Source organism: Falco biarmicus, chromosome Z, assembly GCF_023638135.1.
Source record: "Falco biarmicus isolate bFalBia1 chromosome Z, bFalBia1.pri, whole genome shotgun sequence".
Classification (NCBI taxonomy): Eukaryota; Metazoa; Chordata; class Aves; order Falconiformes; family Falconidae; genus Falco; species Falco biarmicus.
The window spans coordinates 35,936,015-35,949,028 of NC_079311.1; the positions used below are offsets into that span (position 1 = coordinate 35,936,015).

A 13,014-nucleotide genomic window follows, 5' to 3' on the forward strand; every position below is an offset into this window, starting at 1 on the left:
ATTCCCTGGAAGAAGAAAGACCTGATACTCTTTTCAGCTTGCTTTCATAGAGTTCACACTTCTTGAGGACCATCCCAACAAACTCAAAGAATTTTTGAGTTGCTGGAAACAGTTTGTATGAACATTGAGATATGGTCTTGAAGAGACTAATAAGGTGCAGGTACAAGTTGGGACACTGTCATAGTGAAGCGAAGCATAATTTGTTCATGTGAAAAACATAAAATAACCACATTGTATCACTTTTAGCTTGATGATATCATGAAAGCATGAGAAATGTTTTAGAGAAATCACCCAGACTGCAGAAAATGAGTCTATATATTACTGTGCTGAAGCAGTGTTGGTCAAGGAACAATTTTATGTTTCTACCACACAGTGTCATTTCCATAGCATGGATATAGTAAGATAAATTACAAAAGAAAACAAGACAGTCTTGTTTTCCTCATATTTTTTGTAAAAATAAGTCTGAGGAATGTGTGTTAGAGTGAAAATTATGTGGTCTCATGAGTGATTTCTGATCGGTTTGTTGCACAGAGTATGGTACCAAGACAAGTGGAAGAAGGAATCAAAAATTAAATTATAGGAAAATCAGCTTAGTGGGGTATCAAGGCTGGAGTCTTTGTAGGACCAGGAAAAGCATTGGTGATATATTATGAGTAGACCAAATCAGTAAGGGGAATTGATGTTACACAATATATATACGCTTGGAAGCGTATTCAGAAAAAAAAAATGATCTGATGGAATGAGACGAGGTGAATTCAAAGGCATTGCAAAGTGCATAGATGTACAGAACATGGAGGCAACTTTAGCAGCTGCACATTTTATGACTGTGAGAACTGAAACCCAGATGTCAGGAAGGCAAGAAGAGAGGAAAGCACCTGGGTGAATATTTTCACTATTTGGAGGGAGCGACATAATTCTTAATTATCTCTAGTATATATTTTACTCTGTGATGCTAATATATTTTGACCCAAGTGTACAGAGTAGTAGGCTTACAGTATTTTAAAACATCTTGAAGTGGACTCACAATCACAGCAGTGGAAGCAGTTCTGACAACTAATTGGACCATTTCATGTTGCAGGATAACATCTATTAATCACATTTCTTATGGGGAGGGTCAGATTTTCTCAGAAGCAGAATAAAAGACAAGAGGCAGTTTTAAAAATACAGCGTTTGCATTAAAATGGGAGTGCAATAAGTACTTTCTGCTTTTTTGACAAACTACAGAAAACATTTAATCTTAAAATCTTAAATCTTAAAATAACATATACACTGAAGTTTTAAGGTCAGTACATTTATTTTAAGGTTCCAGAAGTTATGTAAAATTTTCATTTAGAAAATGGAGACTGCTTCAAAACTGATCTAGAAAACTAGAGGAACTTTTAAAGTACCTATACTGTACATAGCTCCTCTGGAAGTCTAAAGCCTACCTATTTTCATAAAAATGCTGTTCTGTGCACTGTGCTTCTGGTTTCCTTGGGCCAGGGCCCTTGACATTAAATGATGAGTCTTTTTTTAAATATACTTTAAAATAAAATATTGGGGGGTTTGAATGTATTTCAGGTATTTAAAATATTTTTAAATTAACTAAGCCTTTCTGTACATTGTTTTTATAAAACAGCAAAGCTCTGTAAAACATTATTAGAAAAGGTCATCTTCATGAGATGAGGTCAGTTTGTGTTTCTTAATGCTAGCAAGTATTCAAATTGCAGTATCTTGTACTACTCTGATATGCTTGGCAAACTAAAATTTCAATTGCCTTTTTGGCAAAGTTACTTCCCTTTGAATTCAGTCTAGAGTCTGTGATTCCTACTTTTCCTTTTAAAGTCATATTGTAGCAGAAACCTCAGTTTACAAGCCTCTAAAAAGTTTTGCACAAAGTGTATATACTGGGCTAGAAAATTTACTTGGTCCCTCTCTTCCTGTAAAAGATAACTTTTTTTTAATACTTGTCACAGTAAATCTATGTCATCTATTCCTTACAGATTTTGGATGGACTAATACCAGATATGAATAATCCAATATTCATCAGGCTGTGTAACCATCTAAGATTTGTTCCCATGTATCAGGCATTTTATTTCTCAAAAAATATTCTAGAAGGTAATATGTAGGCCTGATAATAATTTTCCTGTTATCTGTTTTTACAGTTTTTTACAATGAAACATTTATTTTATTATTATGAATCTGAAGAATAATTTTTCTCTTTAAAGAACTTCACAGAGAATTTCCCACTTTCGAGGATGCCTCACTGTCTCAGACTTTTGCATGTCACTGTTAAACATAGAATACCCACTTCATATCCCACATGTTCATAGTGGTCCTACTTGCTTCCTGACAGGTTCAAGCGCTACCATGTGCTTTGATGCAAGGTTAGTTCCCAGCAACTCAGCAGAACTTGGCTTAAACTCAAAACAATAGGGAAGAAAGTGTATTTTTTTAAGAGGCTAATTCTGTATGGATGCTATATAGATCAGTGTTACTTTTGCTTCCATCTTCTGAAAGGATATCTGAAGCAACTGAAGTTGTTCCGTTTTTGTACTCTGTAGAGCTGAGCCACATAGGCACCCCTAACTCAAGAAGCCATTCACGCCCTTTTGATTAACTCAGGGGAAAACATTTACACAAACAGCTAATCCAATGAACTGATACAGGCATTTACTAAAACAAACCCTCCAGTCTCTTTTCTGTTAAGTTCAACTTTCTTTGAAACAGCTCTGGTCAGTCATTCCCTACATTCTTCCTTCATAAGCTTCATAACCATATCACCCTTGCCCATCTCATCTGACCCTTCTTCTGTTTTATGGGTTTATTGAGTAGACACAAAAAGGTAAACTTTTTTTTTTAAATAATTTCAAGTAAAGCAGGTGTGCAAAAGGAAAATGAAAAATCTGCTAAATAAGAATCAAAAGAGTAGAAAAAAAGAAAAGTATGTATGTATATGTACACAGAAATGTAGAGACATTTCTAAAGGCATAGACACAGCCTTAATACCATGTGCAGACATATCACCTTGTAATACTTTATACAACTTGTGGGTGCCAGTTTGGAGTAGTGGTGTATCTGGTCACAAAGGTGAATATGTAAAAGGGAAATGTATGATTGGGTTTATATGTTCTGTAGTTGTTGTGGTGAACTGTTAGTAGCAGTCTTCCCTTAGCTTCTACGTTAGGGTTCATTCTATCAAAGAAAACCAGAATTCAAACTCTACTTTTTTCCATCTAACACAATGTTTTAAAATACATTTCTTCCTAATGGTCATTTTAATGCTGTGCATCTATATAAGTAATGCATAGTAATAAAAACTTTTCTTGGTAAAGAGTAAATTCTTGTTGCTGATTAGCTACAGCTAATCCCAAGATCAGGAGTGCCATGTGCTTAGATATCATGAGGGCTGGAAATGGCTAGTTCAGACAAATAGCTTTCCCTTTCATTTATGTACAAGGAAAAAATGTCATCCCCAGAAGGGGTTGATAGAGAAAGCTATAAATAACAGTCTGAAAGATTGCAAAACAACCTCTAAAGCAAATGTAACTGTAGAACAAGTTGGGAAACCTAGAAAGCAAGTTCGAGTTGTTAAAAATAATTCCTGTCGTGTACTGCAGTGTTTACTGTCCTCATCTCCCCATCTTGTCAGTAGAGTAACAAGGGTTTTGTGGATGTACAGAAACAGAGTTTTATGGTAGGAAGCACGCACCAATTCTTATTCTGAGTCATGTGATATTCATTCAAAGTAAACGGTGTATCTGTTACATCTGTCCAATGCATCAGTGAAAAGCACGTCCTCAAGAGAAATTTATTTATGTATGTATTTGGTCAAAGGTGTTCTGAAAAGGCTGGCACTCAGCTTGAAAGCTGTTTCTGGGTTTTTAAGTAACAAGCTTCTGGTTTATTATGGAAAACCCGATTCAGTTTTGTTGCCAAAGAAGTGAGGTGTCTCCTTTTCAAAGTCAGATCTTGATTGTGTACAGCAAAGTTCCATGAAGCTTTCATAAAGCACTCTCATAATTTAGCCATGTAATTTAATGACTGAAAGTCTTTATTGTATAAGTCCTAAAAATATATTTTTCTACTTCTGTCCAAAAGTTAAACTTTTAAGCGTAGATCAAGATAACTAATAATTTTCTATGCCATGTAAAACAAACATCTAGAAAAATTGTTTATGCAAATCATACCATGAGGAAGTTAGGGTAATGGATCAAACTAGTTCTGTTTCTTAGAAGATTGAAGTTATTGCTTAGAAAGTTTGTTTAATTTTTCTTTCATATTGATAGTATAAGAAAATGTGAAGTAAAGGAAATCTTTATTGCACGTTACTCCCTACGCTGTGATTTTTTTACATTTTCTTCTGAACAGAATGACTTAGGACCTCTTCAACATCAATTATACACAATCTAACCAAGTTTGGTTTTTTTTTCTAGATTACAGGTGCAAAACAAAGTCAAATGTGGAGGAAAGGAAGTTGTGATTTTTCTTTTTCCATTTATGATTCTTTTCATTTTCCAGCCTGCAGTTTTGTTCTACATCTTTGTCTTTTTCTGTTCATATGTATTTTTGTGGATAAGTTTTCCACTTTGTGATGTTGCCTTTAGAGAAAAAAAATAAGGGGGGGGGGGGGGGCAATTAAAAAGTATACTGGATGTACTCAGTGGCTATGTTACAGTGTATTGTTGCTTTACATTTTTTCCTTTAAGTTTTAAAGAATTTTTTTCATATGCTTAAAATTTAAAAACAAGACATGTGGATTATTTGCCTGTATTTACATTAGAAGGAGGTGTCTGTGAGTTCAGCGCTGACTCACTTCATAAAGAATTTTGAATAGTGGTGGCCTGCTTTCATATTGTTTCATTCTGAATAGTTCAGTATGAGGCTGATGGGAAGAACTGCAGATGAACGTTGTGATACTCAAAAGGCAGTGAAACAGCAGATGAAGTTACGTATTGCCAAATATGAAGTAATGCATATTAAGAAAAAAAATTATTCTTGTGTGAAGCCATGGGCTTTGCTACCACTCACAAAAGATCAGAGAATGACAATGGACAGTTCTCTGGAAATGTCAGCTCACTGACATGTCAGCTCATTGAAATGTCAGCTGAGTAAAGTGACTGTTAAGACTAACTAAGGAAGCATAGAGAACCATAGAAGTCATAATGTTGGTCTTCTATTAACCCATGGTACACCTGGCCTTTTGACTATAACCACTTTTGTCAGAAAGACTGTATTAGAACAAGAGAAGGTAAGGTATGCAGAGGGCTCTGCTTGAGGAGTGGCTAAATGTGCTAGACCTTCTTAGTTTGTCATTGACATAGCTGATGGAGATCTAGGAAGGCATATGTAGCTTTGAATAGATGAATAGAGCTTTATGTTTGAGTTAGAATATCCTCTATGCAGTCTTCATAAAAAGAGAAAAATGTACTCTTGTACACAAGTTACACTCTGGAGCTACTTGCCATCACATTATGGACCCAAACTCTGAATGGGTTAAGGAATACTCAGATTCAGAGAATAAATGTTTTGGTGGCTGTTAAAGGTGACAGTATGGATGCAGCCTTTAGCTTAGGGGATTCCTCCAACATGTGTCAACAAAGGCCAGGAGTGGATAGGGAGGAGAATTCATTTACTGTCTCATCTATTCATCTTGAGAGAAACGTTTTCCATGCAGAGTGCATTTTAGAAGAAAACTAGTATTTTCTAGCAGTTCTGTCATCCCATCCCTGTGATAACAGGATAGACATTTGTGGACTGTTCATAAGGTGTAAAGAACTAAAGGACCTAAAACTGTACAGTCACACATTCAGAATTTGTTCATACGTTTGTGACACACACTGATATACCCTTCCTGTTTTCAGACTTTTTCTCCACGCTAAGGATTAAAGTGAAGCAGTTTTTCTGAAAGGAAGAGTAAACTGAATAGTCTATTTTGAAACATAAAATCACATTTTTATTAGATATTGATAAAGTATTTTCCTGAAGCATCAGTTTTTCTCAGATGTACGTAATCATAAACTAAAAAAACAGGTGAATAATATTTGAGTTATGTTGCATAAAATGCAGCAGAAGTTGATTTGTTTATATCCCATTATTTTTTTCTGATGTCTTGCATTGGTGTGTATGTGCATTTGTATATATATATATACTTGCACATATAGGTATAGTTATCATTACTGCTGATATCCCTTACTTTGAAAAGAAAAGACCCAAATATTTCTAGGATTCTATTTGGATTCGAGACTCTGTTTGTTAACTCTGTTTTTTTGACTGCTGCTGTGTTTAAGGGCTGCTGATATACTGACGACTGACAAGATTTGTTTGTCCTGGAAATTGTCAGTGTCTGGGGCTCTTTTCAGAGCAGCTTGTGCTAATTAGACTTTTAAGTGTGGAAAAAGCTCTGTGGAAAGCTTTATTCACCTGCTTCTTAAGAAAAGTATCTGGGCTTCTAAAAAAAAAAATTTGTTACATTAGTAATGAAGTCCAATTAAGTACTATCATTTATGCTCACAGGCCCATTGATTTGCTGGTTCAAATTTAAAATACTTATGTTCAAATCAAAAGCCAGATGTACTTGGGCATTAAATTATGTTTGTGTTGCAGAGGCTTGCTAAGGTTGTGCATCATCAATAATTCAAATTAAAGTCATGCTATCAGGAATGTATCACTGCATGGCATCATCTGAAAGCTATTTTTTTTTTGAACCTTTGTGGTTCAGAGTGTTTCTGCATGTTTTCTGTCCATTTCTGGCTTACCTATATTTAATCAGTGTTCTATACTGTTATTTATGAAGCTTGGTGTAGAAATTTTATAGAAGAAAATTCTATACATAACTATTACTTATATTTATAGCATTTGCTTCAGCAATATCACTTTTATGTATACTAATTTAATGAAAATAGATCCATCACTTGTGAAGTTCATGAACAGTTTCAGTATTCTTGAAATTATGCTTGATGTGTATTCAATATTAATATTGTGCTTCATTAATTTACCGAGATGACAGGGAATGCAGTAGGCACTGGGAATTTGTTCTGGTTTAGTTTTTCATTTTGGTTAAATTTGGCAGTTTTTACTGATAGATAGACAGCACAACAGCATAGTATCCCTAGATTCCTGAGAACATTTCATACTCCTTCATTAAAAAAGCTTTAAAATGGAAATGCTGCATATTTTTTTCCCTGAACTGTGCTATACAAATATATATGCTCTTTTCAGTTCGTTCAGCTTGTATGTGGGTTTTATGGAATTTTGATTTCATATGGACCAGAAATTCAAGTAGATTCTGCTCTTGGTCAGTATTAGAACAGATATCTGGGTGATCCCCTATTCCTCTTCATCAAAGAATATGTTACAGGAACATTTTCCTGTATTTTGTATAGTCGTTATTGCCTTCTAATCAGGGGGGGGTGGGGGTGGGGGGGGAGGGGGCAGCGGGGAGGATAATCTCTTGGGCAGAACATTCTGTTCCCAAAACAGAAGAGCTGTGAAATAGCTCAGGAAAGTGTAGAGGTGACATCCAGGTGATATCAATGGATTAAACAGGTTGTATGTGGAAGGGCCTCTTTCTTTTTTAAAGGTATCTAAATTTAGCAAGTAGATTTTGGAGCAAGTTTGAGGGAAGGGATTCAGAATAAGCACATAGCTAATGGTTCTAAACCAAGTTTGAATGTGTTGTGAAACCAAAGAAGTTCAGAGGAAAAGAAGTTCAAATGTGCTAAGTAATTTGTGTGATTAAAACTTTCAGAATATTAACTCTATTTCATTGGATCACTACACAGGGAAAACCAATAACCATTATTTAGCATTTTACAATGCAATATTACAAATGCAGACATACTCAAGTCATACTTGCACGTGATATGGTCACTGTAAGAAAGCCATGTTTGTATATTTAACTGCATATTTTTTAATGTGATTCTGGGTTTTTTTGCTATGGAATTTTTGTTCCTGAGGTTAATGCTGGCAGTAACCTTTTAATATACGTAGTGCATTTATGTTACGGGCAGCAGGCTACAAATGAGCAGGTAAAGCTGAAAAATTTGTTTGGATACTTCAGCTGTTAATGTGTTTTCCGTAACATCCCTCTGAGCTGAACCACAGCTTTTCAACAGAAAAGTTGTAATTTGTGCCTATGCTGAAAGAATAAATAATTTGAGGTAAGGAAGTTCATTAAGAGATGAGAAAATTCTAAAAAAAAGTTACTATATTATTTAGAATGAAATACCCATCTCTATGTGTAGCAGTAATAGCGGCCGTAATAAACCACTGCTATGACTTTGGCAAAAATTCTACTTTTCTGAAGAAGTGTGTATTTCATTTGGATATTTACATGTTTGATAAGAAAATGTAGTCCCATATGTTGCTGTCCCAGGGCACAATGGTAAAGCTTTACTCCCTTAATTGATATTGCATGTATTTTCTTCTGAATTAACTTGAGAAATAGTTATCTACAGAGTGAAGTAATTTGGATATTTTACATTTGGCAGGTATTCGTTCAGTGGTTTTTTGTTTCAAAACACAGCTTTCTTTATAGATAAATAACAGGATCCTTCCTTAAATTGTCATTGAGATGACATTACTGCTTTCTAGCCAACACTTTTCTATATGAAGTGTTTTAATTTGAAGCTGTGAATTGAGACCGTGGGGTTCACTAGGAATACCTTAATCACAACAAGGGAGCAATTGTTCTTTTTTCTTTTTTTTCTTCTTGTGGATTTAACCTTGGAGCAGTTCCAGCTGTGTTAATAAGCCACAGGAACTTCAGTGAACATACATATATTTAAAGAAGAAATTCCTTTTCTTACCTAATGCAGACAACTAAGCAAGAGCAGCTGCTTACTGAAGTCAGTTTCGTTTTCTCTACATACGAAATTAATAACCAAGGACAAGACATGAAAATAGTTCACAGCCAGTAGTTGGCTGATTTACATCCAGTAGCTGCTGTGGGATGTGGCTTTCACATATGACGTTGACTTTGTTTAATAGCTGAAAAGTCATAAAGCATTAATTGCATTTGATTCTTTTGGACATTTCTAGAAGCAGGAATCTAATTTGATCTAAATGAAATGCAGGTCTTATGTTTCATATGTTACACTTAAAAAGGTCAAATATAATCAATTCCCTTCAAGGAATGCCAAATATGAAAATATTATTAGTGATATATATTGAGTATTGTTGCAAATGCTTACTACTGCTGACTGCTTCATCTGCAAAATAGGTATGAAACTTGCGATGTGCATAGTTCTTTGGCAATAAACCGGGGGTCAGGCAGGATAGACAGCAACTGATAGTATTCATGTTGTTGTATGGAAAGATACTGCTAATGAACTTGAACTGCCATTTTAGAGGCCACAAGAAGGTTAGGGGACTTCTTTTCCCTGCAAAAAACTGGAGAGCATCAGACAGTTTCAGTTAGTACTTAGCATCAACAGGTGGAGGGAGGTTTGGGAGTTATCTTTCTGTAGATGCCACCAAGTTTTATCCAGCTGAGGACAGCCATCGGCAGTAGAGTGTTGGGTTAAACCCCAGCCAGAAACTAAGCACCACACAGCCACTCACTCACTCAGTCCCCACCAGTGGAATGCGGGGAGAGAACCAGAAGGCTAAAAGTGAGAAAACTTGCAGGTTGCATTGAAAACAGTTTACTAACTGAAATAAAATAATAATAAAAGTAATTGTAATGAAAAGGAAAATAACAGAGAGAAAGAAACCCAAGAAAGACAAGTGGTGCAAATGAAAGCAGTCGCTCACCACCAACAGACTGATGCCCAGTGAGTCGTCGAGCAGCAGCTCCCCCACCAACCTCCCCCCAGGTTTCATTGCTGAGCATGACATCATATGGTATGGCATATCCCCTTGGCCAGTTGGGGTCAGCTGTCCCGGCTGTGTCCCCTCCCAGGTTCCTGTGCACCCCCAGCCCGCTCGCTGGTGGGGTGGGGCGAGGGGCAGAAAAGGCCCTGACTCTGTGTAAGCGCTGCTCAGCAGTGACTGAACATCCCTGTGTTAGCAGCATGTTTCCAGCACAAATCCGAAACAGCCTCTTACCAACCACTGTGAAGAAAGTTAACCCTATCCCAGCCAAAACCAGTAAAGTAAGGAAGATATTTCTGAGCATTATGCATTATACTAATAGGAACGCCCACAACACTTCAAAATGCAGCACTGGGTTTTGTCTATAGCAAAAGTAATCTTTCTGGGTTTTTTTAGCTCTTTATAAATGCATTGGCATTGGCTGAAGTCAGAGCTCTGATGTCTGCTTCTGGTATTGTTACCAGTGCTACTACTTAGAGCTACAGTATTAAAAGCAGCTCTATCTTTTCCAGTTTGCTCATCAAAACTTGAAAGAAAATGAATGTGACTGTGGAACTAATTCCGGAGAAGTATTTTTCTTCTTATTTCAGCCACTGGAGCATAACATTTGAAATAAAACATTATGTTTCACAGTGTTTCTTAATTCTCTTTATTTTCAATGGAGTTAATATAAATGATACCTACATTTACCATGAGATGACATTTGAAGGGCTTCAGGTTTTTTGCTTTGAACATATTTTGCCTTCTTTTTTTGTATCTTTGGAAAGAAATAGTACAAGTTGAAACATTATGCGTAATTCAAATGTAATTTGTGCTTGTTTTGTTCAGACCTCAACAGCATTTTTTGTCACATGAGTTTTGTGTCCAAAACCTTCCAGCCAGTTCTATTGAGAGCATCGCTGCCAGACTAGTGTTGGGGTTACTACTTGAATTTCATGTTGTAGATGAGGTGTTGTACTCACAGGCTGACAAATACTTGGATTGTAAGAAGAATGACTTTTATCGTGTTAACTTAGAAAGATGATTATGACTAAATTTCAAACACTGTCGAACATTTCAAACTTGACCTTTACATGCAAACATCCAGCAAACATGTTGATCCAGAGGGCACCATTCCATTGAAAGGATGTTCCTGGGAAGAAGGCCAAACACTTAAACAGCATTTTGATTGCTTACTCTGAAATTTCAAGTGAGTGACAATAGGTTCCCATTAAATATATTTGTGGTCTGAAAAAAATTACCATTACCCCAGTCAAGCCGCACGTTCCTCAAGTTTTTGTAATTACAGGCATCTTACCTTTGAGAAGCTGAACTTGAACTCAAAAGCCTACCATTCAGGCTTCTATTTTTGAAAACTTAGGTTTATGTAGTAGAGGCATTATAGCCTCTGCAATTAATGCATTTGTCAAGGCTGCAGTCTCCTATGAATTCTTGTAATTCTGTGACACCTGACTCTTACACATTTTTAAAATCGTTAAAATGCTGAATGCTATATCAGTGCTTAATAGTGATAATGTAGGGGCACAGCTCTGTGCTTTGTGTTGTCTTCTTGAGTCTGTCAGAAGAAACACCTCTTCAGATTTGTGCCCTGTTGTTGTAGACATCTATTTTCATTTATAGTGGTATTGATATTTGTATATGTGTTCTATTGCATCTCATTAAGGTACCTAGCAATGCTTTTAAAGAATACATTTTCTGCACATTGCAGCCTATGTAATCAAGCAATATTACTATCTAGTAATATTATCACTGTTGCAATTTCTTTGCTACCTTTTATCCAATTTTGTGCCAAAATCAGTTGTTCTGACTTATGGGTAAGTAAATCTGTTTATATATTTGAATGGCACTGACCACAATAAGGTTTCAGACGCAATTGGGGTCTATAGTGTGATTATACTATACCGTTAGTAATAATAAAAAATAATTGAATGTGGTGGTTGTGTTTCCTAGGTATAGCCTATCTGAGTGGAATGTGCAGTGAAAAACGAAAATGTATAATTGCAGAGGACAATGGTCTGAATCTCGCTTTTACCATTGCCCATGAAATGGGTCACAAGTAAGTATGTGGATAACAAACCCTAGTATATGTTAACATTAATAATATTATGGTTTGATTAATTTGATTGTGTACTTCAGGTGTTCCTTTTTTCTTTTAGGAAGGGTTTTAATTCTTATGAAACATTTGGAAAACTGTGGTTTTGTTATTAATAATTATAGTAATAGATTGATATATAGCATGTAAATTAAGAAAATATTTACAACGTGGAGTAGTATAGAAATCTTTATAGCAACAGAATAACTAGGTTAGCTGAAAGACTGGCATTGTCTAGAGGAAAAGCAGGACCCCCAAGAAGGTGGTTTTGTGCTTTTTTTTGGGGGGGGGGGGACTGTGGTATTGTGTGTCAGATCCAACTCTGAGTAATGTTGTCAAGAAATATTTTAATGAGGTCATAAGTTGGAAGAGCCTTGATTTAATTTGTCTTTCTCAGGATAGATTCCATTAAAGTGTATAATAATCATTGGTCATCGCAACATTAATATTTTTTCCTCCCCTTAACAGATAAGGATGACAAAGAAAGGTAACTATCCTTCACAATTGAATTAGATGTTTGTACTCATTCCATGAGGAATACTTTGAATGCTGCAATAATTAAATTTGTTATATCCTTCACAATTGAATTAGATGTTTGTACTCATTCCATGAGGAATACTTTGAATGTTGCAATAATTAAATTTGTTAGAGTTGTGTTTAATTCTTGACTTCAGGACTTGTTAAAGATGATAACACATATAAATATAAAAATATTTGAAGACAAACATTTGAATGAATGTCAGATTGAAAAGAACTTCAAGAGGTTGAAATGTACTTAGAGTATTTCTCACAGAGATTTGTCTTGCTCATTCTTAAATGTCTCAGAAACAGAGATTAAATATTCATCACCCAGACCAAAAGTCATAAATCTTTTTTCAACATATAATGTTTTCTAGAAATTTTTCACAAACTCTTTCAGAATCTTGAAGTCATTTAACTATTAGCTTCTTTTTTTATGTAATATCTTTAACCATTCCAGTTGGTCTTGTTGTGAAGAGAGTCCTATTCAGCAGCATAGGAGAAGCAAAAACTTTCTCAAAGATTTTGCCTCTAAAAGTATAAATAAAAAACCGTTAATTTTTTTGTCTTCTGTACATCAAATAATTTACTTGCCCATAAATGATCAT

General features: G+C 35.4%; 1 protein-coding gene across 3 annotated transcripts in view; it reads left to right on the forward strand.

Annotated features, from left to right (window-relative positions):
* Positions 1-13,014, forward strand: part of ADAMTS19 (ADAM metallopeptidase with thrombospondin type 1 motif 19) — a 150,762-nt gene that overhangs the window by 63,324 nt on the left and 74,424 nt on the right. For all 3 annotated transcript variants that reach the window (XM_056325473.1, XM_056325472.1, XM_056325471.1), the window contains exon 8: positions 11,746-11,851. In XM_056325473.1, the coding sequence (XP_056181448.1) occupies positions 11,746-11,851 (106 nt within the window). The remainder of the gene's footprint in view (positions 1-11,745; positions 11,852-13,014) is intronic.